General features: G+C 35.5%; 6 protein-coding genes across 6 annotated transcripts in view; all 6 read left to right on the top strand.

The window, feature by feature from the left end:
- Window positions 1–246, top strand: part of LOC109853459 — an 11,117-nt gene extending 10,871 nt beyond the window's left edge. The window contains exon 19 of the mRNA XM_020425609.1: window positions 181–246. Coding sequence (XP_020281198.1) covers window positions 181–234 — 54 coding nt within the window. The 3' untranslated portion in view covers window positions 235–246. The remainder of the gene's footprint in view (window positions 1–180) is intronic.
- A 522-nt stretch (window positions 247–768) lies between these two features.
- Window positions 769–3,928, top strand: LOC109853458 (odorant receptor 22c-like). The gene is made up of 7 exons (XM_020425608.1): window positions 769–784; window positions 1,410–1,679; window positions 2,156–2,630; window positions 2,848–2,947; window positions 3,031–3,150; window positions 3,473–3,628; window positions 3,875–3,928. The coding sequence occupies exons 1-7, from the start codon at window positions 769–771 to the stop codon at window positions 3,926–3,928; spliced, it is 1,191 nt and encodes a 396-aa protein (XP_020281197.1).
- A 1,356-nt stretch (window positions 3,929–5,284) lies between these two features.
- On the top strand, window positions 5,285–7,447 carry LOC109853456 (odorant receptor 22c-like). Its single transcript, XM_020425605.1, has 6 exons — window positions 5,285–5,363; window positions 5,841–6,318; window positions 6,538–6,637; window positions 6,719–6,838; window positions 7,046–7,201; window positions 7,394–7,447. The coding sequence occupies exons 1-6, from the start codon at window positions 5,285–5,287 to the stop codon at window positions 7,445–7,447; spliced, it is 987 nt and encodes a 328-aa protein (XP_020281194.1).
- A 530-nt stretch (window positions 7,448–7,977) lies between these two features.
- On the top strand, window positions 7,978–11,150 carry LOC109853432 (odorant receptor 13a-like). The gene is made up of 7 exons (XM_020425567.1): window positions 7,978–8,065; window positions 8,907–9,176; window positions 9,312–9,792; window positions 9,998–10,097; window positions 10,475–10,594; window positions 10,666–10,821; window positions 11,082–11,150. Exons 1-7 carry the CDS (start codon window positions 8,050–8,052, stop codon window positions 11,133–11,135), a joined length of 1,197 nt encoding a protein of 398 aa, XP_020281156.1. The 5' UTR covers window positions 7,978–8,049; the 3' UTR covers window positions 11,136–11,150.
- A 559-nt stretch (window positions 11,151–11,709) lies between these two features.
- On the top strand, window positions 11,710–24,449 carry LOC109853455. The gene is given in 19 exon segments (XM_020425604.1): window positions 11,710–11,725; window positions 12,389–12,658; window positions 13,180–13,660; window positions 14,004–14,103; window positions 14,191–14,310; window positions 14,413–14,568; window positions 14,853–14,908; window positions 16,502–16,573; window positions 17,589–17,841; window positions 18,181–18,683; window positions 19,105–19,204; window positions 19,360–19,482; window positions 19,936–20,091; window positions 21,239–21,509; window positions 21,854–22,304; window positions 22,814–22,913; window positions 23,007–23,132; window positions 24,093–24,248; window positions 24,363–24,449. Coding segments are annotated over 19 exon segments (3,573 nt in total). The 3' UTR covers window positions 24,426–24,449.
- Window positions 24,450–26,292: 1,843 nt separating this feature from the next.
- On the top strand, window positions 26,293–27,543 carry LOC109853406. Its single transcript, XM_020425524.1, has 4 exons — window positions 26,293–26,469; window positions 26,563–26,674; window positions 27,000–27,153; window positions 27,376–27,543. Exons 1-4 carry the CDS (start codon window positions 26,293–26,295, stop codon window positions 27,518–27,520), a joined length of 588 nt encoding a protein of 195 aa, XP_020281113.1. The 3' UTR covers window positions 27,521–27,543.
- Window positions 27,544–27,810: the final 267 nt, after the last annotated feature.

Below are 27,810 nucleotides of genomic sequence, written 5' to 3'. Positions count from 1 at the left end.
CAAAAAAACTGGATATTATAGTACTGGATATCATATTACCTTATATTATTTTATCATATATTAATCGTCGTATGTACATACATATATATATATATATATATATATATATATATATATATATATATATATATATGTATATTTGATTACTATTTATTTATTTTTAACTTTTACTGTGTTTAGACAGTGAAAACATCAATGGGTTATTTATCGGTATTGTTGGCAATGAAAGAGTGACGGTAATATGAGGATAAAACAATACCTTACTGCTGTTTCATATGTAATGTGTTTCAATAGTGTACATATACGCACTGATTGTAACATAAATCTTATTGTGCAACATATATATTTCTGCGTAACGATCCACACACTTCATTTCCTTCAACTTAACAATGTCACTGAATGTAAATGTTAAAAATATAATTTTTTGACAGATAAAAATCGATTATTTATTCAAAACAGTCGCCACTTAAGTGTTCAATGCAAAGCACAGCACGACGATATCCCGATCAAGCGAGCAAACTCGTTGATAGTCGGAAAAGTTTAATGTTATGGTCGTAGAATATCTGATTCAATACAAATGACTGCGCTCTATTAGTTGTGTTACTCGTACGACAGTCTGTTGTTCTCTGAGACGGTTTAGGAAAACTGACAAATGGTAGGAAAATCTAGTACGTACAGAGCACGCGCGCAATCTCGGTGGGTTTGGGGCGGTGTCATGGTAAGTATCTCATTGTCAGTCAGACGACACTTTTCGCTTCGCAAACCTCAATGAATGTTAACAAAGGTAATATATCTAAGTCTCGAAACACAATACAAAACATCGCAATATACAACAAAAAACCATCGGTATTGTTAATGTTTCATTATAAAATGATACAGAACGTGATTGTAATTTCTACCGATTTTCTTAGCGACTCAAACGCTGTCAAAAATATTAAACCGCGATTTTGTTGGTGAAACACTATAGTTTTTTATTTTTTAAAAACACTTTATATCTACCTAAGACAATTGTTTTTTCTACATGATGGGAAAGCTTTCTAAAGTATTATAATTGCAAAAATACAAAAGTATTTTATTGTTACTAGACAGTTTAGAAACACGTAGAGAATAAAGTTTGAAGTAGTTTATTATATACAACTTCGAAAAGCTAGAACAAAATTTTCTTATTTAGTATATGAGGTGTTAAAATTCTTTTTAGCGATCAGAGTTGCTCGAAGTATACAAATTAAAGTCCTTTAGATTCCAATGCAATCTTTTTTTTTTCATTTCCTGTGTAAAAAAAGATTGTGAAAACTTGTTATACTGCAAAAAAGTGACCAACGTGTGTTTTCTATTGTGCCGCACAAGGCGTACATTTACTTTGCGCAAAGAAAGCAACTAATATTTCCATTACGATTGAATTGTTTTAGATCTGAATTACGCGTTCGCACTCAGTCGCCAGTGTTTGCGATTATTCGGCATATGGCCCGATCCACATGTTTCCGTGAGTGACATTCGCCGTCCCAGCTTGAGATTTATAATCATCACATGTATCGTGAGCTTCTATGTGTTCGTGCCGCAAGTAACAAATATAATTCGCGCTTGGGGTAACGTGGCCCTGATGGTGGAGCACTTCGCCTCTGCGAATTTTAGTATGATAGCGCTGTGCAAATTGGTGGTCACGTGGTATCACGGTGAAAGTACGTTATTAGCAAACGTAGTAAAGAGTAATCTCTTTTTTCAATTAAATAATTTATAATAAATTTAATATTACTGTTTCAAATAATATATAAAAAATTGAAATTAAAATTTCTACCGTATATTGTCTCCTTCAAGTCTGCAATTTCTTTGCTAAAATAAGTGTTTTAATAACTGCACAAGTATCAATCACTCGGAGAATTATTAGAGTAGTAATTATAACCAATTATATTTCTAATTTTATATTTAGAAGCTTAAAAAACACATACTTCTAAACATATTTTAAAAACTGTTTAAATGTGTACTAGTTATTATATTTATTATTGACATGGCTTTACTAAATGTGTAACAGTGTCTATGTANGTGTTCCATTATCGGGACAATTATTTTTAATATTTAGTATCACCTGTCATTTTCGTTTTGATATTAATTATATATTGTAACATTGTGTTTCTAAAAACTTTGATTCATCTACAAGCACTTCAAATGCTGGTAACATCGGTCATGACCGATTGGATTACTTCAAGCAACTGGGAACGATATACGATGATGAAGATCGCAAGATGTAGTAGAAGTTTATCATATCGATGTTACTTTTTTGGAGCGGGAACGGTTGGGTTTTACTTTGTATTCAATCTCACCAAGTTTTATCAATTCTTTCACCAGCCTCAACGACACTTCGTCTATCCAATCCCGTATCCCTATGCTCAAAAAAGTCCGAATTACGAGATCACCTTTTTTATTCAACTTTGTGCTGGTGTGTACACGGTTTTTATCATCTGCACCGTCGACAGCTTCGTCTCAACACTTGTGCTGCACATGTGTTCGCAGCTGATAAATCTACGAACAACACTGCAAAATCTGATTGACGAAATAGCCAACAAATCCATGTCGTCTTCAAAATTTAGAAAAAATTTAAGCGCGATTATTACTCGCCACGAGCTTATCATCAGGTACGTTAAAGTACATCTCAAACAGTGTGTAAAATATGTATAAGTACTAGTTTTATTAGATTTGTGGATAGATCGTGCAATCTTTAGATTTAACAAGCGCAAATAAAATACACACATTACAAAAAAGTAATAAAACGTCGATAATATTTTGTATTTAAGTAATTAGTGATAATAATTGTTTAACATTTAACTATTACTCCATGCAAAAATGATCAAGGAACGCGAAGGCACTTGACAACTGCTTCAGTGCGATGCTGTTCGTGCACATGCTGTCACTTACTTTTCAACTGTGCTTTCAAACATTTCGAGTTTTCACGGTAAATAATTATGCATTGTTGTAACAATATTATGTATATATTCGTTAATACAATATATTATAAAAGCGCATTACATTTTTCAGATAATAACGGAACACTTGGAAGTGCCTTTTAGCAAAAAATGTTTCCTTTCGTGTTACGTTCTCCTCGTGGTAATGCTTTTATGGATTTATTGCTATTCAGCCGAAAGACTTTTGGAAAAGGTAAAATATTAACAATAAAATACACTGCGATAATAATTAATATATTTTACAGTACCGCAAAAATATCATTAACTTTTTCGCTCTGAAGAACGTGCACATATACGCCTACAAAAACGCATAATTGTTTATATAGTATGTATTTTATATTACATGTTTGCAAGTTTACAAAAACAACAACTGCGTCGTAATCACTTTGTAGTTGTGTCAGGGTCGAGCGACGCGTTCCATCCACAGTTAATTACATTTTGGTACAAGCACGCCGAAAGAGCGAAAGAGTAATACTATATCACATGTATTGCGAAACAAATCGTTGTGTTTTCAGAGCACTGGTATCGCATACGGCGTGTACGAATGCAAATGGTACGATTTGCCGTCAAAAAACGTGAAGGATTTAATGTTCATGATATATCGCTCCGCGGATCCATTAATATTGACGGCCGGAAAATTTGGAACGTTTTCAATTGAAATGTTCGGAATAGTAAGATATCGTCAGAAGAAGAAATATATTATTCTCATATTATTTTAGTTTGCATCTAATTGTTTGCAAAAAAACTGGATATTATAGTACTGGATATCATATTACCTTATATTATTTTATCATATATTAATCGTCGTATGTACATACATATATATATATATCTATATTTATATATATATATATATATATATATATATATGTATATTTGATTACTATTTATTTATTTTTAACTTTTACTGTGTTTAGACTGTGAAAACATCAATGGGTTATTTATCGGTATTGTTGGCAATGAAAGATTGACGGTAGTATGAGGATAAAACAATACCTTTCTGCTGTTTCATATGTAATGTGTTCAAATAGTGTACATATACGCACTGATTGTAACATAAATCTTATTGTGCAACATATATATTTCTGCGTAACGATCCACACACTTCAGTTCCTTCAACATAACAATGTCACTGAATGTAAATGTTGAGAATATAATTTTTGACAGATAAAAATCGATTATTTTTTCAAAACAGTCGCCACTTAAGTGTTCAATGCAAAGCACAGCACGACGATATCCCGATCAAGCGAGCAAACTCGTTGATAGTCGTAAAAGTATAATATGTTTGTAGAATATCTGATTCAATACAAATGACTGCGCTCTATTAGTTGTGTTACTCGTACGACAGTCTCTTGTTCTCTGAGACGGTTTAGGAAAACTGACAAATGGTAGGAAAATCTAGTACGTACAGAGCACGCGCGCAATCTCGGTGGGTTTAGGGCGGTGTCATAGTAAATATCTCATTGTCAGTCAGACGACAATTTTCGCTTCGCGAACTTCAATGAACATTAACAAAGGTAGTATATCTAAGTCTCGAAACACAATACAAAACATTGCAATATACAACAAAAAACTATCGGTATTGTTATGGTTCATTATAAAATGACACAAAACGTGATTGTAATTTCTACCGACTGTTTTAGCGATTTAATCGCTATCAAAAATATTAAACCGCGATTTTGTTGGTGAAACACTATAGTTTTTATTTTTTAAAAACACTTTATATTTATCTGAGACACTTGTTTTTTCTACACGATGGGAAAGCTCTCTGAATTATTATAGTTGCAAAAATACAAAAGTATTTTATTGTTACTAGAGAATTTAGAAACACGTAGAGAATAAAGTTTGAAGTAGTTTATTATATACGACTTCGAAAAGCTAGAACAAAATTTTCTTATCTAGTATATGAGTTGTTAAGTTTTTTTTAGGGTTCAGAATTGTTCGAAATATACAAATTAAAGTCCTTTGATTTCCAATGCAATTTTTTTTTTATTTCCTTTGTAAAAAAAGATCGTGAAAACTTGTTATACTGCAAAAAAGGAAACAATGTGTATTTTCTATTGTGCCGCACAAGGTGTACATTTACTTTGCGCAAAGAAACCAACTAATATTTCCATTACGATTGAATTTTTTTAGATTTGAATTACGAGTTCGCACTCAGTCGTCACTGTTTGCGATTATTAGGCATATGGCCCGATCCACGTGTTTCCGTGAGTGACCTTTGCCGTCCTAGCTTGAGATTTATAATCATCACATGTATTTTGAGCTTCTTTGTGTTCGTGCCGCAAATAACAAATATATTTCGCGCCTGGGGTAACGTGGCCCTGATGGTGGAGCACATCGCCGCCATGAATTTTAGTTTGATAGCGCTGTGCAAATTGGTATCCACTTGGTATCACGGTGAAAGTACGTTATTAGCAAACGTAGTAAAAAGTAATGTTTTTTTTCAAGTAAATAATATATAATAAATTTAACATTAATTTTTTTAATTATATATAAAAAATTGAAAGTAAAATTTTTGCCGTATATTGTCTCCTTCAAGTCTGCAATTTCTTTGCTAAAATAAGTGCTCGAATAACTGCACAAGTATCAATCACCGGATGATTATTAGAGTAGTAATTAAATAACCAATTATATTTCTAAGTTTATATTTAGAAGCTTAAAAAACAAATAATTCTAAACATATTTTAAAAACAGTTTAAATTTGTAATAAGTATTATATTTATTATTGTCATGGCTTTACTAAATGTGTAACAGTGTCTATGTACGTGTTCTATTATTGGGACAATTATTTTTAATATTTAGTAGAACCTGTTATTCTCGTTTTGATAGTAATTATATATTGTTACATTGTGTTTCCAAAAACTGTGATTCATCTACAAGCACTTCAAATGCTGGTAACATCGGTCATGACCGATTGGATTACTTCAAGCAACTTGGAACGATATACGATGATGAAGATCGCAAGATGTAGTAGAAGTTTGTCATATCGATGTTACGTTTTTGGAATTTCAACGGTCGGGCTTTACATATTATTCAATCTCACTAAGTTTTATCGATTCTTGCACCAGTCTCAACGATTCATCATCTATCCAATCCCGTATCCTTACAACGTTCAAAAGAGTCCGAATTACGAGATCACCTTTTTTATTCAACTTTGTGGTGGTATATGCTCGGCCTTCATCATCTGTACTGTCGACATCTTCGTCTCAACGCTTGTGCTGCACGTCTGTTCGCAGCTGATAAATTTACGAACAACACTGCATAATCTGATTGACGAAGTGGTCGACAAATCCATGTCGTCTTCAAGATTTAGGAAACAGTTAAGCGCGGTTATTATTCGCCACGAGCATGTCATCAGGTACGTCAAAGTACATCTCACAAACAGTGTGTAAAATATGTATAAGTACTAGTTTTATTAGATTTGTGGATAGATCGCGCAATCATTAAATTTTACAAGCTCAAATAAAATATACACATAACAAAAAAGTAATAAAACTTTGATAATATTTTGTATTTAAGTAATTAGTGATAATAATTGTATAACATTTAACTATTACTTTATGCAAAAATGATCAAGGAACGCGAAGGCACTTGACAGCTCCTTCAGTGCGATGTTGTTCGTGCACATGCTGGCATTTAATTTTTTATTGTGCTTTCAAACGTTTCGAGTTTTTACGGTAAATAATTATGCAATGTTGAAACAATATTATGTACATACGTAAATACAATGTATTATAAAAGCGCACTTTATTTTTCAGATAATAACGGAACACTTGGATGTGCCCTTTATCAAAATTATTTTTCTTACGTCTTACGTTCTCCTCGTGCTAATGCATTTGTGGATTTATTGCTATTCAGCCGAAAGACTTTCGGTAGAGGTAAATTAATAACAATTAAATACACTGCGATAATAGTGAATGTACATAGTACATTAACGCAAGTATACCGCTAATCCTTTCATTCCAAAAACATTGTCGAGCGACGCGTTTTATCCACTGCGGATTACATTACAAGCACACACACACGCCGAAAAAACGGAAGTAATAATATATCACATTTATCGCGAAACAAACCGTTATTTTCAGAGCATCGGTGTCGCATACGCCGTGTATGAATGCAAATGGTACGATCTGCCGCCAAAAAACGCGAAGGATTTAATGTTCATGGTATATCGCTCCGCGAATCCATTAATATTGACGGCCGGAAAATTCGGAACGTTTTCAATTGAAATGTTCGGATCAGTAAGTATCTTCAGGAGAAGAAATATATTAGTTTGGTATTACTTTAGTTTTCATCTAAGTTTTTGCAAGATAACTGGATAATATACTTACTGGATATTATATTACGTACAATTTCTTTATCGCATTAGTCATATGTAAATACATATATATTTTTGATCACTACCTATTATTTGGAACTTTTCTTATGTTTAGACTGTGAAAACATCAATGGGATACTTATCTGCATTGCTGACAATGAGTCAATAAGTTAAATATGATATATTAGCGAACAACTGATACACAAACTGCTTTTGCATACAGACGTGTTCAATTAAGTAAATTGTAGTTTATATATACGCAATGAACAGTTATAAGGTTTATTGTATATAATATACATTCTTGCGCACCTTTTATCACATTTTACTTGCATCTCTTTACATATCACTAAATACTGCTAGAGAATATTATTTTTACTTACAAATGTATGACCGATAAAAATCGATTTTTCATCCAAAAATGCCGCAAATATCATAAGTCACTATTTGTCAATATATACTTTTGCAAAGCAAATCGAACACTTTATTTGTTTCTACTTACGATGTCGCTAACTGTTAAGAAACATCATCACTTGGACAATTTGCCGTAAAAGCACACGAGCTATATTCACAAAATATCGGATGCAACGCACGGTAATTATATTCTACCACTCGTGGCCATATCGATTATTTTCCGAAAGGGGTTTCTAGGGACACTGGCAAATGATGGTGGGTTAAACCCTTCGCGTACACCGAGCAAGCGCGAAATCCCGGCGGTTGAGTAGAATCGCGGCGAGCCACTTCAGTCAAACGATAATTCTCGCTTCGTGAACGATGAATGTCAACGAAGGTAGAATATATGTCCTGACGAAAGAATTAGAGAAGTGTGTGCATCCAATAGTTTACGAAAAAATACTAGTGACAAAAGAGCATGTAGTGCGATAAAAAGAGAGAAGTGTGTTAAAATTTCATCTTTTAATTACTACTTATTGTACATTCTACAATATTTCTGAAAGAAGTTAATTTACTAATTATCGCAAAGCATTCAATGTGTGTTTAATAGAAAAATTGGTAATTAACAAATGTGTTCTCGCCGCGACAATCTGTTATTTTTGGCATCTTCTAAGGTGATTTATATAATATACGCGATACATTGTTTTGCTAAATAAACATAATACTTATTTAAACATAATACTTATTAAAAATACAAAAAAAAAACAAATACACGCGATAAAACAGTATTTGTCCATTTGCTGTTTGTTTATCAGATAAAGAGAAAGTTCTTTTCTGAATTTTTAGTTGCAAAATTTCAGAAAAACGATTGCTCGTTGCAAGCGATGTATAGACTTTCCCCGAAACTTTATCTTGCATCGAAGTTGACATTCAACTACGTCGCAAGGGCTGGCAAAAAATTTTCTCTCTCGACGTGCAAATAAACTCCTAAGTTTTTTTCGATTGGCGAAGTTGGACACGCAACTTAAATTTGCTTGAGTTGCAATCCTTTCTTTTTTTTTTTTTTTTTGGTTTCCCGTATTAACAAAGTTCCAGGAACCTTTCTGTAATCTGAGAACCTAAAAAACCTAAAAAAACGCGCGTTCTCTACAGTACAACACAAAATCATCCACTTCGTGAAACGATAAATAAAAATGTAGGCAATAACGTCTTTCTTTTGCGATCATATTTTTTTTTAGATTTGAGTTACGCGTTTGCTCTCAGTCGCCAGTGCTTGCGGTTGTTGGGCGTATGGCCCGATCCGCGTGTTCCCGTGAGTGACTTTCGCAGGCCCAGCTTGAGATTCANGATNGTCCTGTGCATCTTAAGTTTTTACGTGATCATACCGCAATTGACGAACATGATCCGCGCGTGGGGTAACGTGACTTTGATGGTGCAACACATTGCCTCCGCGAATTTCAGCTTGATGGCAAATTGCAAACTGGTGATCACCTTGTTGCACAGCGAAAGTAAGTTGTCGAGAAAAAACACGTCAGAAAAACTAGGTTTTTGTTTTCTTCAAATTAATGTGTTATCTAACGTTATTTAAACTTACTCGAAAATTCATGTAAATTTATCGATATCTCTTTTGTTCAATTTCCAAGCACTTCGAACGCTGATGATATCGGTCACGGAGGATTGGATGACTGCGAAGAACANCTGGGAACGAGATATAATGTTGAAAATCGCGAGACGCGGCAGAAGTTTGTCCTTTAAATGTTACATAATGGCGGTGGGCGCGGTTGGATCTTACATGTGTCTCAATCTTCTCAAGTTCTATCGAAGCATGCACAAGCCGCAACGACCTATCGTCTATTGGTTTCCTTATCCCTACAACNTTCAGAAGAGTCCGAATTACGAACTCACCTTTTTTATTCAGCTCTCAGGCGGTGCGTACACGGCTCTCATTAACTGCACCGTCGACAGCTTCGTTTCGATACTCGTGCTTCACGTATGCGCACAACTGAAAATTCTACGATTAAAGCTCAACCATTTGGTGGACCAAGCGGCCGACAAATCTGCATCTTCTTCGTCATTCAAGGAAAGCTTGATCGCTATCGCTACGCGCCACGAACGTCTCATCAGGTTTGTCAGATAATTATCGGCGTGTCTTGATTGTAAAGTGCAAAATATTTATAAACAATTAGATCTCAACGCGTTTGTGCGATACTATTACTTTATAAAACATAAGTCACTTTAAAACATAAACATCAAAAAATTGTAGCAATAAATTCTATATATATTTATTTGATAATCTATAACGTATAAATATATTATAAAAATATTTAAGGAACGCAAAGACAATTGACAAGTGCTACAGCGACGTGTTACTCTTGCACATGCTGGCTCTTACTTTTCAACTGTGTTTTCAAACCTTTCAAGTTTACACGGCAAGTAATAATTAATAAATAATCCTAAAACAAATATTACATTTTTATACGTTATGAAAATTCAAAATAATGCGAGCTACATCAAAGAATAGTAATGCAAAAAACTCTCTTTTATTAAAAAACTCTAAAAACCGCTTTTTGATCTTAAAGTCGGATCTTAAGGGCTCATTTTAGAGAGTTCTTTAATAAAGAAAAAGCTTTTTGTACTATAATATCTTCTAATGTGACTCGCATTGGCCTAATATTATTTTGAAATCACGAGTCACGAGTTGGTTTATTGATTAAATTAAATTTATCATATATTTTAATGGAAAGAATAAAAAATACACAGACTTAAACGCGCTGTTAAATTATATAAACAACGTTATTATTTTCAGATAATAACGGAGCGTTCGGACGTGTCGATATTTAAACTAGCTTTCCTCTCGTTTTACGCCGTGGTTGTGTTAATGAACATGTACATTTATTGCTACTCAACCGAGAGGCTCTTAAAGGAGGTAAAAAAACGCACAAACGACGCGAAACGATGTGAAACGCGCAAAAAATTAAAAACCGTCATTATTTTCAGAGCACCGGCATGGCGTACGGCGTGTACGAGTGCAAGTGGTACGATTTGCCGTCGAAAAACGCAAAGGACTTGATGTTCATCGTGTATCGTTCCGCGAATCCGCTTAAACTGACGGCCGGAAAGTTCGGAACGTTTTCAATTGAAATGTTCGGAACAGTAAGATATTCAGGAGAAGGAATATCGTTTTTCTCTCGCGTTATACTCTAGTTTCCGTGTATCTTTTTTACTTTGGACATTAACACATTTTGTTATATATTTATTATATTACATATTTATATTGTATATTTTTTTTTAAATTATATTATATATTTAGTTTTACGTAATTGTATATATATGTATATAATTCGTTTATGTAATCGTAGATACGCACGTGTGACTCCCATGGTTTTTTTATCATTAACTTTTACTGTGTTTAGACATTGAAAACGTCAATGGGATACTTATCTGCATTGCTGACGATGAAAGATTAGAAGTGACATGAGCGGGGGACAAACGTTCGATACCAACTTCTTTTGCATGTGGTTCGAACAAATGGATAGAGAGGTTTATACATATATATATATATATATATATGTACGCACTAATTGTAGCATAAGTTTTATTGTATACAATATATAATTCTGCGCAACGAATCAAATATTTCACTCGTCTCTACTCAACGATGTCACTAAAAGTTGAGGATGTCATTTTTAATTACATTTTTATGACGAATAAAAATCGATTAATCGCGTTCGAAACGTCCGCCACAGGTGTTTTATTCAAAGCGCAATGCAATATTCCAGGGCAAGCAACCTGCTGATAGTCGGGAGACACGCTCGGAGAATATCCGTGATTCGTTGCAATTACGCGTGTTATTATACCGTGTTATTCCTATCGGTGTCTATTTAATGTTTGAAGCGGTTCGGAAACTATAACAGACGAACGATGGGGTGAAGGGTCGAACTCTTCCGTGCACGCGGAGCACGCGCGAAATCGCAGTAGGTTTGTTGCAATCAAACCGGCAAGTATCTCAGTTGATCGATAATTTTCGTCCCGCGTACTTCAATGAGCGCCAACAAAGGTAAAGGAAACATTTAAGGTCTCGAGAGAGAGAAAATCGTAATATAAACGACGAAAAAGTTTCGTTTGAATCAGCATTATCATTGTATCGTAAAGCGAAACAGAAAATTTGACAGTTACAAATTTTTGTCGATCGATTCGAACGCTGTGAAAAAAAAAAATTAAATCGCGAATATTGTTACAAATATAATGTTAGGCTTTTTTGTTATTGTAAAAAACAGTGTTTATTTAACGGATAATCGCTTGCTGGAAAACTCGCTCTCCTCGAGAATTGTTAGTCGCGAAAGTACAAAATCGCGTACATTTTTTTTTTACCGAACAGTTTATAGACCGTTCGCGAGTAGGGAACAAAGTTTGCGGGAGTTTGTCAAACTCAACTTTAAAAAAGTTAAGCAAAAAAATTTCTCTCACGACGTACGAATGAACTGTGAAGTTTTTTTGCGAGCGGCAAAGTTGAACGAAGTGTACGCAATGTAAATTTGATTGAGAGTTGCACAATCCTTTTTCGATTTACTTTCCCGTGTTAACAAAGTTACTGAAACCTTTGCTAATCTGAGAAACTAAAAACAAAAAAAAAAACAGTTGCGCTTTCCGTCTACTTCGCGCGAGTAAAACAGATGAAAAAGCAATAATTCTTCTTTTACGATTGAAAATTGCATTTTAGATCTGAGTTACGCGTTCGCTCTCAGTCGCCAATGCTTGCGATTATTGGGCGCATGGCCCGATCCGCGTGTTCCCGTGAGTGATTTGCGCTGTTCCAGCATCAGGTTTATAATCGTCACATGTATCGTGAGTTTCTATGTGATCGTGCCGCAATTGACGAACATGATTCGCGCTTGGGGCAACGTGGCTCTGATAGTGGAGTACGTCGCCTCCGCGAATTATAGTTTGATAGCGGTGTGCAAGCTGATGGCCACCTGGTATCACGGTGAAAGTACGTTATTAAGCAACGGAACATAAAGTAAAGAGTAATCGTTTCTTTTTTTTTTTTTTTTTTTTAAATATTAAGAAGCAAATATCTAAAATAATAAAAAGTAGAACACAATTGAAATTGAAAGAATGAAGAGATAATATTGTACATACTATATATCTCTTCTTCAAATCTCTGCAATCTCTTTGATAAGACAGATGTCCCAACGACCGGACGATTATTAAAAAAATATTTTAAAAAATAATTATTAACAGAAAACTGTTATGAGCAAGTAGTAATATAATTTTCTATGCGCGCACAAAAATATTTTTCGCCGAAATAGCGAGAGCATTAGTTTACATATTTCTGGTAGCAAACGTCTGGCTGTTGGTGTCGCGTTAAATTAAAATTAATAAATAAATAATAATTAAAATAAATAAAGTTAATGGTATCCCCGTGATCAAGGGGATACCATTTACTTTATTTATTTTAAGACATCATTGGGTTGTGTTTTTATATTAATAAACTGTTGATTATCCATCAAGCACTCCGAACGCTGATGAAATCGATCATGACCGACTGGATTAGCACGAAGAGCAACGAGAAACGATGTACGATGTTGAAGATCGTAAGAAAAAGCAGAAGTTTGTCGTTTCAATGTTTCTTCACCACATTCGTGACGGCTGTGTTTTACATTTATTTTCACCTCAACACGTTCTTACAACACGTGCACCAGCTTCAACGGCCCATTGTCTACGGTCCGTTTCCGTATCCTTACGTGCAAAAGAGTCCGGGTTACGAGATTACGTATTTTACTCAAATGTGCAGCGGTATATACGCGGCCTTTATCAACTGCACCGTCGACAGCTTCGTCTCAACGCTCGTGCTGCACGTCTGTTCGCAGCTGATAAATCTACGAACAACACTGAACGATCTAGTCAAAGAAGTGGCCGACAAATCCATGTCGTCTTTGATGTTTCAGAAAAATTTAGGCGCGATTATTATGCGCCACGAGCATCTCATCAGGTATGTCCGAGCACATCCGTAACGGTGTGTAAAATATATAATAATAATAATAATAATAAAATATAATACAAATAATAATGTTTTGCGCAGATCTGTGTGTGTGTGTGTACATAGATTACAAAATCTTTGTCAAGTGTAACAAGCAAAAAAATAACAATACGCATGTAACAAAAAGATAATAAAAAAAATCAATACTCTACATAATCATTATTAATTAATTAGTAATCTAATCTTATTAATTTAATTACTATTATATATCTAATAATTATTATTATTACGTGTTGTAATTATTAATAATAATGATAACACGTAAATACATACGTAAAAAAATAATATTTTCAAGCAACGCAAGAACAATCGACAACTGCTACAGTGCGGTGTTGTTCGTGCACACGATAACTCTTACGTTTCAATTGTGCTTTCAAGCCTTTCGAGTTTACATCGTGAGTATATACACGCACCATGTTGCAATATATACTGCATATACACAAAAACAGTGAATTATAATAAACGTATATATTATTTTTCAGATAATAACGGAACATTTGGAAGTGCCTCCTGAAAAACTATTTTTTCTCTCATTGTACGTCGTCATGGTGGTAACGCATTTGTACATTTACTGCTATTCATCCGAGAGACTTTTGCAGGAGGTAAAAACATAAATTAACGCGCGCAATGAAATATACAATGTGTTACATTACGATGCGAGATTACGGCTGTTATGCGTGCGCGAATTAAACCGCTGTTCTCAGAGCACCGGCATCGCTTACGGCGTGTATCAGTGCAAATGGTACGAGTTGTCGTCAAAGGACGCGAGAGATTTAATGTTCATCGTGCATCGCTCCGCAAATCCGTTAAAATTGACGGCCGGAAAATTCGGAACGTTTTCAATCGAGATGTTCGGAAATGTAAGACGTCTAAGAGAGTGACGAATTTATTTGCAAAGTACACACATTTATTTATCTGTTCTGTGTAACACATTTTTGTGTAAAACCTTGCTCGTATTGTACACGCGCATTGCGTGGGTCAGAAAGTCTTTTTGTATTTTTGGTATTAAAATTCGTATTGAAATACGAAAAGACTTTCTCCGACCACAACTCAATATTTTATATATCGTATATATTTTATATTGTGTGTAATTTAATGAATGTTTTTTTTTATATAAATGTGACATATTATTTTCTATGTCCAGTCAATAAAAACGTCAATGGGATATTTGTCCACATTGTTGACAATGAAAGGTATAGAGTAACGTGATGGAATGTTGCCTCCCCAACTAATTTCACAATAAGTGATTCGTTCGAATAACTGGATAGATTTTGTGTACGTATACTATTTATAATATTATTTATAATACGAATTCTCTGTGAACAATATATACATGTTTGCTCAGCAAGTCTCATACATATAATTGTTTTTACATAAAGATGGCGATATAGAAATATAGTATACGATTTAGATAAATATATTGTACGAAGTTAAAAAAAAAAAAAAAAGTTGTCTGACACCGGTGAGAAAACGAAGTGTTTACTATATTCGGAGAAACCTGTGCAATTATTCGAAGTAGCACTTTTCTCTCCCGGGACGTTGCTGTGTCTTTTTTACGTGGGATGGCAGTACTTTTCGCGTCGGAAAATGTGAAGAGAAAAACAACGGGAAAGATATCATCACTCTGTCAACATTGTATAAATAATACGCTGTTGTCATTATTTCTTCAATAAATGTATCCGGTCATTAGAACGTATTTGTTAAAAAATATTGACAATGTGTTATCTTTTACATGTGTAAATGTAGAGGCCCAAGAGAATTGTCATTTTCAAGATTCGCCAAAACAAGAATCCTTTCAACGCGGTGTTTTTGATGTGGATGTTTTTTCCAGCGTTAATTGTGCTTGCCACGGTATTCAAGTTATTAGAGTGAGTAAAAAATACACATTCACGCGCTATATTTCATTTGTGTAATGTAAACTATTTGATCGGTGCAAGAATGTAACAAAGAGGAAAATCGCTTTCAGATACTGATCAACAAAAATAACTAAAAAGGAGTCGCTGATAACTTTTCAGTTATTGTTTCTTTAGCAAAGTTTTATCCTGATGCATTTTTTATTTATCGTTACGTCGACGAAATGTTGTGTAGATAAAAAAATAATACTTAATAATAATTAATAATGTTATTGTAAATCGAACGTATTATATTACAATATTATAACTGTTTAAGACCAGCGAGATGGGATTTTCAGCGTACGAAAAAAAAATCAAAATTGGTTTAATCGGTATCCGGAAAGAAAGTGAGAAAACTTCTGTTTATATTGCGCGCAGATTTTGACGATATGACTTTTGCTTAACTGCTGGTAAGATCGAGATATATTATCTTTGCAAATGTTCAGCAAGGTAGGCGCAATACAATACATTGTCAATCTGATATTTGATTTTTTCGCGATGTGTTTAAGAATTTTCTGAAGATGTAATTTTCGATCTGCTTTTGAAGCGAACTGGAAAGTCGACATAAAAAAAATAACACCAACGCGGTTTAAATCCGAAAATTATCTTCAGAAATACAACATGAATTTTATATATATAATTTAAGTTTTCACAAAGACACACTTCCTTCACTTTGTTACAGATCATGAAAACTTCACTAGATTATCTCTCGACATCTACCGGCCACTCTCGCGACTTTAGTGCAAGGACTGCAAATAGACTGGAAGTTCCCAATTTTAGGATTATTTTTTTTTTTTCCAAGCCAATACTCCTTTTGTCGTTTACAGAGACCGCATGCCGCATGTATCTGATGAAAGGCGAACTTTATTGGGTCTTTAATAAGTATCGCGCAAATTATCAGCTATGTACACCGTAATAACCAGCACGACGGATTCATTGGATCCAAAACCATAGAGATCCAACTGAAACCGAGGTTTGAAACTTGAAATTGACAATATAACGTGAAATATATACTCAGACAATCGCAGATTCGTCAGAGTCCGGGAGTCACTAAAAAAAACCTCAAACTTACCGCGACTGATTGAAAGTATAATAACATCTGCGACGCGACAGCTGAGAGATCTGCCATATGATTCTTGTTGTTCAACTGCTTCTCGTAATTGTTTATCGTAACAGTGATGTCGAATTTAATTTTTTTCTCTCATGTACGCCCCCCGATACGTAATGTAATCGTTCCAATGCGTGTTGCGAGTAAAAGTGCACAGTGCAAGATAATTTTCATTGATTTGTTTTTGAACATTTTGCCGCAGAACGCTCGTCATATGCAAATTTGCAAAATACTGAGGCGAGGACCCTCTTTTTGCGTTTTGCGTCTACGTGTGCTTATGAATTATTCTCTCGGTAATAATCGGACGATTAAAACTTCTTCTACTTCTTCTACTTCTTCTTCTTCGCGATCAATTTTTCACCGCTCATTCTGTCGGCGAGCATGCGTAATGAGCAATCCTTTCGGGTATATCCCGAAAAAAGCGATCAGTTGTCGAAACCGTGAAGTTGCGAAACCATCTGAAAAAAAAATTGCAGCTGTCTATAGTGCGCGTTGTTGCGATCACAAAGCGCGCAAGCGCGTGATCCAAGGTCTCTCTTCGGTAGACTTCAAGCGTTCTCTCTCTCTCGAATCAGATTAAAAAACAAATAAATAAATATTTAAATATAAATATTTAAAACATTTTGATCTGCAATTTTGTGAAGAAACCGCGGATATTTTGTTTTTTTTTTTTTCTATCGCGTAGTTTTTGCGTTTGACATTTGTTAAAATACCGAAAATTGATTAGCAAAACAATAACATATTTCTTTCTGTTGATATCAATCGAATTTAAATAAATCGTGTGAGGATTAGAATTTATTTATTTATTTTTTTTTTGTTAATCACACGAGATATTTTTGCTTTCTGTGTGACTGATGGAATTTGCGATGGGCTGGAACAGATTTAATCTGACAATTTTGGGCGTCTGGCCCGAACCGACGAAGACTTCGAAGTTGAAACGATGCGTTTCGAGCTGTGTGTTCTGGTCGTCAACCGTCGTTACAGTTTTGTTCATATGTTTGCCACAAACTGTGCTTTTGATCGTCAAGTCGACGACTCTCGACGAGATAGTCGAGAATTTGTCGATCTACGTGCCGATAGCTTTCACGGTGATCAAACAGGTGGTGTTACGCTATCACGGAAGAGGTATTTAAATTTAATTACGCTTCGCGCTTTAATGAGTAATTAATTAATAATATTTTACACGTTAATGATTAAACTCGTAACGTAAAACAAAATAATTCTAAATCTGATCTCTTACAAAAGCTCCAATTACGCGTCTGTTGATTATTAACCCAAATATAATAGAGAGAGAGTCGATCGCTCTCGATTTTAATTGAAGAAATTAATTGCCGCAATTTCATGCGCTCGTAACTTCAAAAAGTGTACATAAATTGAAACGCAGTTTTTAAAGAAACTCATTTATATGTAACAAAATTTATATAGTTATTTATTTATAATAGTTATATATAACATTACGATTTATATATAACAAAAAAAACGTTATTTTAAAAATAGTTCTGAAGCTACTGGTCGGTCAAATATTGCACGACTGGACGGAACCGATACCGGAAGTGGACAGACGGACGATGCTGAAGAACGCCAGGTTGAGCCGTTTGATATCCATCGTGTGTTCCACTCTCACGTACGCGATGCTCACGGCCTTTATCGCGCTCCAGGTCTGGAGCAACATGCAGAACACGTCGGAAACCGATCTCGGGGGTCTTTTGCATCCGGCCATCTTCCCGTACGACACCAAAAAGAGTCCCAATTATCAGATCACGTGGATCGGCCAGCTCTTGGGAACGGTCCTCACGGCTATCTGTTACTCGACCTTCGATACATTTCTGGCGGTGTTGGTGTTGCATCTCTGCGGTCAGCTGACGGTGCTCCGAACGCACTTGAGAAATCTCGTGGACGTTACGCGGAGCAACAACTTTCTCAAGTACGAGAAGAGATTGGGCTTCATCGTCCACAGACACGAGGAGCTTTCCAGGTTGGCTTTCTCACGGCGTCTCGCGATGTCGATGCTTTCTTCAATCGTCAAGCTTGAAAATTTATAATTTCGCAATTAGTAAATAAAATAAAAGCTTCAAATTTCAAAATTAAAATCAAAATTAATCTAGAGAGCTAACACTCGTTGCCGCGCGTGTGAAGATGTAAAAAGTAGAAGATGAAAAAACTTTCACTTGTTATATTGAGAACGTTCGGTCAATTTAATTCGTCCTCAGCCAAACCGAAATACATTCTGTACAAAATGTGTAGGTCCCTGAGGTAATTTAGGGACTTTGGATATAAATTTCAATATTTTGATTTTGTTTTTAAAGAAAAGTCCGTACGATCGCGATTTTGAAACAATTCAAAATTCAAAGTCTTAAAATGTGTTCGCAAGTTCGTCAGATTCGTTTTATTTTCAGATTCGCCATCATGATCGAGAATTGCTTCACCTTCACCTTGCTCGGACAAACAATGATCTCCACCGCGATGTTTTGCCTGACCGGATATCGCATGATTACGGTGAGCGTCGCAAAATTGACTTTGAATATCGGACAAATATCCTTACGTATACGTGCATCTAAATAAAAGTCTCCGAAGACAATAAACAAAACTAAAATAGAACGTATTATGTTGATTAAAGATACGCGTGTTAAAAGTGTGAAATTTTATTACAGTCGATGGATCAGGACCAAGCAGAGCTGCCGCTTGTTGGCTTGGTGTTCTTCATTATACACGTAATATACACGATGTTGCATCTTTTTATTTATTGTTACGTTGGCGAGCAGCTTCTCACTGAGGTAAATATGTAACAAATATGCTTCTTCGTATTTTGAATTACAACTAGCACAACACAGACGCGCGGTACGCGCGCGCTATTATTGTTTTTATTTTAATAAATAGTGTTGTGTCAGTGAACACAACCTGTCATCGCGATAACAGCTAATATATACGTCTTACAAATCATATAACACGTTAGAGAGATGCCAGAAATAATCCATGAAAATCAAAATCAAAAAAATAGTGAGAGGAAAGAGTGGAAAAACAACACGCGTGACTGTACTTTGGGTCATTGACCTTTCGTTAGAGGTTATTGACCTTTCGTTAGAGGTCATTGACCTTTTTTTAAAGGTCATTGACCTTTCGAAAATTACTTTTCTGGAAACACTTATAAAAAATCGTTTCTTTTGTTAATAATTTTGCATATCTAATAGTGAATAATCTTTGTAATCTTTAATAATTTTGTTGCGCAGAGTACAGGCGTGGCGCAATCCGCTTACGATTCCGAATGGTACGACTTGTCTTCGAGAAAAGCGATATCTTTGATTATTATAATGATGCGATCAAACGTACCGTTTAAAATAACGGCAGGAAAGTTCAGCCCGTTCTCGTTGGAATTGTTTGGTACTGTAAGTGGTACACACACACACACACACACACACACACACACACACACACACACACACACACACACACACGAACAATTACGCACACATTATTTCACAAAGAAAATCTTACACTTACAGAGATAATTTGTTATTTTCTTATCAATTTTTCGACAAATCAAATCAATTTTCCTTTCAGATCTTAAAAGCGTCTGCCAGTTATTTATCGGTATTGCTAGCTATGACCGGTAAAGAGTGAGAAAAGCAATAATATACAAAGAGGTAGTAATTGAAATTAAAACCAACTACATCCATTGCGCATAAAACGCTAATTATATTTACTTATTGATGTGCATTCTTGCAAAATAAACAGCAGCTCGTTATGTATTAACGAATATTATGTTTACCGTCTATCGGTCGATTTTTTACGAACGTAATAACATAAACACAATAATGATCATAAGAGTTATCGCCGCTTGCGCGTTTGCGAACTTCTGCGACAGATGGAACCTTCGTCTTGTAGAAGTGAACGCAACGCGCCAGCGTGTTTCTTCTTTATCAATTTTTTTTTCGCGATAAAATTTACGACCTATAAATATAAAATATCGCTTTATTTATTTTTGTTCAAAATTTAATATCGTCGCTATTAACGCGAGATCATTTTGCGCGCGTGGAAAAAATTTTGAAAAAAAAGAAAAAAAACAAACACTATCAATACAATTGTCGAAGAGCATGCGTCACGAAGACTCGCCCGCGCTCGAAGATGGAATTGTCCGTTCAGTTACTTTAACGTTGTTGTCGCGAATGCTTCAATGGATGTCGACCGACAGGTCCGTTTTTTAAAAAGTTTCAAATTTTCTTCAAATCTAAACACTTTGTACACACATATTTCATAAAATTGTTCAAACAACTCGCGTTAAATCGATTAAAAATGTAAAATATTAAATTAAAAACTGAAGATCGTTCCGCGATCGCATCAACTTTCTCTCAAACGCACATCATTTCTCGATGTACTTTTTTTATTTCTTTTAAGTCGGTATTTTTCTATGTAATGTTTAGCAACAAATTACATATACACACACACACACACACACACAGTCGAATAAATAATCGAACTGCAGAATTTCCAAAAAAAAAAAAAAAATATTGTTCGTTCTGTTCGCTTAAAAAGGCAGACTCGAAACTCTTGTACGGATGGAATTGTTACACTATGACGTTTATGGGCATTTGGCCGGAAGAGAAGAAAAACTTCAGTCGTGTCTCGAGTTACAAAGTGATCTTTCCGATTCTGACGATGCTTTGCTTCGTATGCGTACCGCAGTCCGTCAATTTGGCGTTTATCTGGGGTGACTTTGATCTGGTGGTGGAAAATCTATCCATGGGAAACGTAACGATTACAATTTCGCTGTTGAAGATCGTTGCGTTTTGGTTTAACGGTGCACGTAAATATATACGATATAACAATTTTTTGTTTCACGCATTGTACAATCTTCATGTTTTGTTTGTTTTCAACAACTTTGTTAAACATAAGTATCTACAACGAAAAAATGTGTCGTATCCTCCCGGAGAGTATCTTCTCGCGCGTCTACGATTATAAGATAACACTAGCAATTATTAAAAACTTTTTCTAAATTACTCTTAATTTATTAAAACTCTAGAAATCTATTTAAATCTCTAAATTTATTTAAAACTCTAGAAATCTAAAGTCAGATAAAGTCCGAAATTAGTGTCTTGAGTTTTGTTGATATATTCGTTTTTTTTTTTTTTTTTTTTGACTTAATTAAAGACATGAAGACACTCATGTTGTGCGTGACAAGGGACTGGCGGACGGTCGCGGACAAACGGAATCGCAGCGTTATGCTGAACATAGCGAAGATCACCAGGAATCTGTCCATAAGAAGCACCATATTGGTGCAGTTGGTGGTGATGTTGTACGTCGCGTTTCGATGCTACACGATACGCAGCACCGGCCGGCAGACGCTGTTCCGCGCATACTTTCCTTACAACGAGACCAACAGTCCTTTTTACGAGTTGACCATCGTGGGACAATTCATGGCCACAATATACGCGGCGACCGCCTACACGGCGGTGGACACCTTCATCGCCACCCTGGTGCTTCACACGTGCGGCCAGCTCGCGAATCTGCGCCGCGAGCTGACGAATCTGCGCGCTTCTTCGCGAGCGGAGTTTCAGGCGAAGTTGAGAAATATCGCGAGAAAGCACGAGTATATCAACAGGTTAGATCAGCGAAAATATTATACGAAATAAAAAAGTTACAAGAGAAATAGAAGATTATTGCGAGGTAACACGCACTTGTCCTGGTGACCCAACATGTGCTACTGCTCGGACATTTATTTAAATAAATCGCAGCAAAGTATTTGTATGTAAAAAAATAAAGTTAGAAACTAATATAGAAAAAACATGATTTAAAAAATATTTAAAAAAATTGTTATGTTCAATATTTACAATCTAATAATTGTTTCTTTACTAAATGTCCGGCCCCATTGGGATCTTATCTCATAAATCTACAAGTTTTTCATTTTTTCTCGCGATATCCTCTATTTTTTTTTTTCTATTTCTCACTCGAATCCGCTTGAAAAGTCTCGTCGCGACGCACGTAGTAAGCGAATAAAATGAATGCTTCTTCTGATAATGATCAAGAAACGTCGTTTGTTTTTGTTGAAAAAAAAACAAAACTGGGATTTATGTAAAGAACGTTTCTCTTCACAGTGACGTTTTCCGTAAGATTTGCAGAAACGATCGAAAACTCTTTCAACGTGATGCTGCTGATGCAAATGCTGGGCTGTTCGTTGCAACTCTGTTTCCAGTGTTTGCAGGCGTTTATGGTGAGCCTCTTGACACAGAAAAGGAAGATAAGAATAATAAAAACAAAAATTGAATTTCGAACTGTCGTCAGCTGTTGTTCGTTGTTTTTTTAGTCAATAATGGCCGAAGCTAACGAAGAACTCTTCGTCTTTCAACTCGTTTTCCTGTTTGTTTACGTAACTTACATAATGCTGCAACTGTATCTGTACTGTTACATCGGCGAAAATCTTCTGGTCGAGGTAACGTCGAACGAACCGAGACTATCGATCGACGTATCGATGTAAATCCCTGCACGTGTATTTCTACGTATCCCGATTCCGCGTTCGATTTTAATTGCACACGCATTTATCAGACAAAAATATTTACATTAAATTTTACAAAATACTGGGATTTGGACAGAATTTAATAACAGAATTAAATAACGTTGATATAAATAACGAGCTTATTGCAGTTTGATAAATGTTGAATACAAATTGTTCCGCCGCTAAAACATCTGGAAAGCGAAATTGCTTTGTCACGATTCCCCTCTTTTCACCCGCGTAATTGAGAGAACAATGGTCATTAAGTGTGGTACACGCTTTCGTATTAAAGCAATTCGCATGACGCCTCGAATTGTTAAAAAGCAAAACCGAAATACGCACTTTTGTCACGCTACGTTTGCACCGCTTTTTCCATAAATATATGTGTGTGTGTATATATATATATATATACAAAGAAAGAGAAAGTTAAGAACTAATCACTTTTATTCGTTGTGAATCGCTTTTTTCAGAGGAACAGATAATTAAAAGTAAAAAAAAGTTACAAATTTCGACCATATATTGTCAAACTAGCAAAAACGTTTTTCGGTTTCAGTGTAAATACGTTCGATATAAATTTTCAAATTGAATTCAGTTCGAATTGTTATGTAATAATGCAATGATTTGCGTTTAAAAATATATTTTGTACATCGTGACTCGCACACTGATCGAAAATTGCTTTGATAATTAAAATTGTCTGTTAAAATTGTTAAATTGTTTTTTTCTTAACCAGATAATTTTAAATATGTAACAGCGATAAATTAATTTTTTTTAATAAATTAAAGTAAATAGTTTTGAGGCTGCGTACACGAGATCTCATACGTGTATTAATAGCGACCGCTCTATTTTTACAACTACTCAGACTCGTGTTTCTTTTGGCATTGTTTGAACTTGACGTTCCAGAGCACGGAAATAGCGTACGCGGCGTACGACTGCAGTTGGTACAACTTGTCAGCGTGCGAGGCGAAATCGCTAATGATCATTATGCGCCGCGCTCGATCGCCATTGCACATTACCGCCGGACGTTTCTGTTCGTTCAACCGCCAGCTCTACAGCGAGGTATTACGCGAATTTATTAATCACGATCAATCGTCTTCTTTATTGCCAAAATTAGAATCGCCATTTATTGTTGATCTTTTTTTCTGAGATATCGATCTCACGTATCGATCGTAGGTTCTGAAGAAATCGCTGACTTATATGTCGTTTTTCATTTCCGTGACGAAGAGGACATCTTGAGATTTGCAACAATTTTCAAACCAGACGATTGTTTAATAAGATTATCGTGTGAGTTACGACGGAGATAAAATATTTTTCTCACAATGTTGAAATGTTTCATCAAAATAGAAATAAATTATTAATTACACGCGTTGACTACACGAGAGAGAAGTTCTCTTTCGAACTGTGAAAAAACTCTTTCCCTCCAAAAAAAAGAAAATCTCATTGAAAAAAAAAAAAAAAATCGTAACAAAATTTATACAATTATAATTTGCATGTTATTATTTTGCGTTCGAAGTCTCATAATTTATCATTTTTATGCTTAACTTTGTGAGTTTTCGCGTGCACTTTGACGTCGCGAGAGAAACTTTTCGACGTGTGTTATTACTCGTCGAAAAAAATTTTTCGAAAATAAACGAAATAAAAAAAAAGTTTCGCGCGTGCGCGCGAAGACGAGCGGAATGAATAAGGAATGAGGGAAGCGTTGCGGGAAAGAAGATGAGGAGGCGGAACGTGACGAAACGACAAAATAACAGGCCGCGAGTATTAATGGGAGCCTCCACGCAGAGGCCGGATCTCTCACATTAAATATGCAGAAAACACTCGAGGGATATATTTTCCTCGTTTTTGTCATAGGCTCGGGTTTTCCGTTTCCCATCCCCCTTCCCTCCCCCTCCCCCGGGGTTGGTTTCGTCGGTGAATATTCGAGCAACTTGATCGAATTGTCCGGGTAACTAGAGGCTCCCGTCGATGCATATTTGATGAAGCAGTCTATAGCCCCATGATTATATACGACGATTCACGTTTATGCGAAGAGTTTATCAATTATTCCGCCCACAATTGCTAAAATGAACGGTTCCGCGAATGTAACGCGGATCAACTGCCGTGAGTTACACGCGAGTTATACGAAAATTATAGAAATAATAGAAGTTATATATAGTTTCCGGTACGAAACTCGAATCGAAGTTTCCGCGCCGACTTTCGATCGATAATTCGCACTCGCACGACCGATCGCTTCCCGATTGAACGTTCGTTCGTTCCGGAAGTCTCGCGAGAATCTGCGCGACATATTTCTTTTTTTTTTTTCAAATTTTTGCTTACTTGCGAAACAACGTTTTTTTTTTTTTTTTTTTTTTTGTGAAAATTTGTCACGGACAATTGATTGTTGAATTTTGGCGTGATCAATCGAGTCGCATATGTGCGAGTTTGATTGAAGATTGAAAATGAAAATCGGTCGGAATTGCGAATGCGCTCTCGAGCGGGTTTTCACGCAGGCGCAGCGTTTAATTGAACATCGGGGGGCGTTTTATTATCGCGGGTAAAAGTTTGTCCACTTTCACCGCTTATTTCCGTCAACCTGCGCGGGAAAGTGCGCGGGAGGACGAGCATTGGAGAGCGAATAATGGGTGTCATTAACAATTGCGTGGTCTACCGTCACAATGGAGAAAATCGAGAAGATGACGGTCGCCAACTTCGGGCTCAGATGGACGCGGATAAAGAAAGAAAAAAAAAAAAAAGAACAAACGGTTTCACGCTTTGTTGCGGGAGCAACGCGAGCGTCCGATATAAAAGTACGCGGCTGCAACGGCGGCGACGTTAATTCGCCTTCAAACATTCGAGTAACGTTTCCGCGAATACTTCAATCGAAACACATTGCGCGCGCACATTTGTAAAATAAAAAATAATTCTATAACTTGTTTGCAGAGTATAAAAATTTTATTTTTTAAAAACGCGGATTTAAAAAAAAAAAGGAAACGAAGGAATTTCGCCGCGTGTTCGTTTTCGTTGATCAAAAACCGAGATGGCACTTTGAACAACTGTTTGATATTTAACTTTCGTTGTCGAGGAGAACGTATAATTCGGCAATTACGCGCGCGTGTTGAGAACAATGACGATTAATTACGTGCGAGTGCTTCTGCTCGTCTCATTGGTGAGCTGCGGCGCGCACGCTCGCATCTCCGAAAAGCGAGGTCCTCACGAAAGAGCCGGCGATAACAAGTACGCCGGTTCGATGTTGGCCGAGATCGCGAAGGAACTCGTGCAAAGATCGGCGACCAGCAGCCAGGTATTAATTTAAAAACATTATTGAATTGTTCTAACTGCTAACACAGGATCATCAATCTCGATGAAAAGTAATCGTAAATCGCGTTTCTCGCAGGTGCTCAATTTAAATCTCTCAAATCTGTTGCTGCTTTTGGTGCTCAAAGCGGTGGTATTTGGCGCCGGCTACATAGGAAATCACGGTTACAAAGGACGCGATTTAGAAGACGGTATTACACTTTCAGACAATTGTTTATTTTTTGGAACAAATACGTTAACTCTTTAAAGATGGCAAGAAGTTTCTCGACAACGTCCTCTCAAAAGTTGATATATAATAATCATAACTACATTATAATATTAATAATTTTACTATATTATAATATTATAGTTATTATATATTGTATTATATATTATAGTAAATATATATATATATATATATATTTTATAATATATTGAATATTCCGTTGCAGATTGATCATACAAAGGTGTAACAATATTTATTGAAAAAATTACTAGAAGAAAATATATAATTGCGAGATTTTCTGTTAATTCCAGAAAATATCGTATCGGAGGGCGAGCTTACGTTAGCTCTTGGATATCTGATCGGCGACACCTGTTTGTACAGAGCCGCTTGCGAGGAGCCGCACATAGCGAAGGAATATCTCGGCGCGGCGGAAATGTTATTGCAAACAATGAAACTAATGCCGCAGTACGTATATACGCGAAGTATACGAAAAATTGTGTTCATAATCAGATATCTTGTATTTTATGCGCGGGAAATATGCCATTTATGTAACGATGATCTCACGTTATTTTTAAACAAAATATAAACATCGTTTCTAAAATATTTACAAAAAAACGCTGGAGATAAAAAATACTGAGGAATTATTTAGAGTTTTGCTTAAAATTAAAAAAATTCTTATTTTTGCAGAAGCTTGCCCGTAAAATACAATTACGACAAGACGATCGCTGAATTTCGAAAGGCGATTGAGTACGGCAGCACCGAGCAATGTCCACCGGAGTACAGCTGCAAAAAGGAGAATATAAATAATTTCTTGCGAAGCGAAACAAGATAAGTAGACGATTTTCCACGACGACGTTTTTGCACGACGTACATTTCGTTAATTGTTGTTCTTTCTTTTTTCTCTATTGAAAACAAAAAACACTTCAGAACATTTAAACGACATATATGACACATATGTACTTTGTGATTGTTAAGAAAATAAAATAAAGAATCTGTGTTGCAAAATCAGATTGCGTTTTCAATGTAATTGATATCTCCCGATCTTATATTTGAATATAAAAATATATACGCGCACGTATATTTCCTTTGAATAATCTTGTTACATTCATTGCGTAACATTGT

This window comes from Pseudomyrmex gracilis, unplaced genomic scaffold, assembly GCF_002006095.1.
Source record: "Pseudomyrmex gracilis isolate BER0280 unplaced genomic scaffold, ASM200609v1 scaffold_48, whole genome shotgun sequence".
Taxonomy (NCBI): Eukaryota; Metazoa; Arthropoda; class Insecta; order Hymenoptera; family Formicidae; genus Pseudomyrmex; species Pseudomyrmex gracilis.
Note: the sequence above shows the minus strand (reverse complement) of the source record. Positions and strands in the feature narration are given on the sequence as shown.

Excerpts from the sequence above, each read along its gene's own strand:
- LOC109853406 (XM_020425524.1), top strand. The coding sequence starts at position 26,293 with ATGACGATTAATTACGTGCGAGTGCTTCTGCTCGTCTCATTGGTGAGC. Across the intron at positions 26,675-26,999 it reads AGGACGCGATTTAGAAGACG|AAAATATCGTATCGGAGGGC; the intron begins GTATTACACTTT and ends TGTTAATTCCAG. Across the intron at positions 27,154-27,375 it reads ACAATGAAACTAATGCCGCA|AAGCTTGCCCGTAAAATACA; the intron begins GTACGTATATAC and ends TTATTTTTGCAG.
- LOC109853456 (XM_020425605.1), top strand. The coding sequence starts at position 5,285 with ATGGTGGAGCACATCGCCGCCATGAATTTTAGTTTGATAGCGCTGTGC. Across the intron at positions 5,364-5,840 it reads CACTTGGTATCACGGTGAAA|CACTTCAAATGCTGGTAACA; the intron begins GTACGTTATTAG and ends TTCATCTACAAG. Across the intron at positions 6,319-6,537 it reads CGCCACGAGCATGTCATCAG|GAACGCGAAGGCACTTGACA; the intron begins GTACGTCAAAGT and ends AAAATGATCAAG.
- LOC109853458 (XM_020425608.1), top strand. Across the intron at positions 2,631-2,847 it reads CGCCACGAGCTTATCATCAG|GAACGCGAAGGCACTTGACA; the intron begins GTACGTTAAAGT and ends AAAATGATCAAG. Across the intron at positions 3,629-3,874 it reads CAATTGAAATGTTCGGAATA|ACTGTGAAAACATCAATGGG; the intron begins GTAAGATATCGT and ends TACTGTGTTTAG.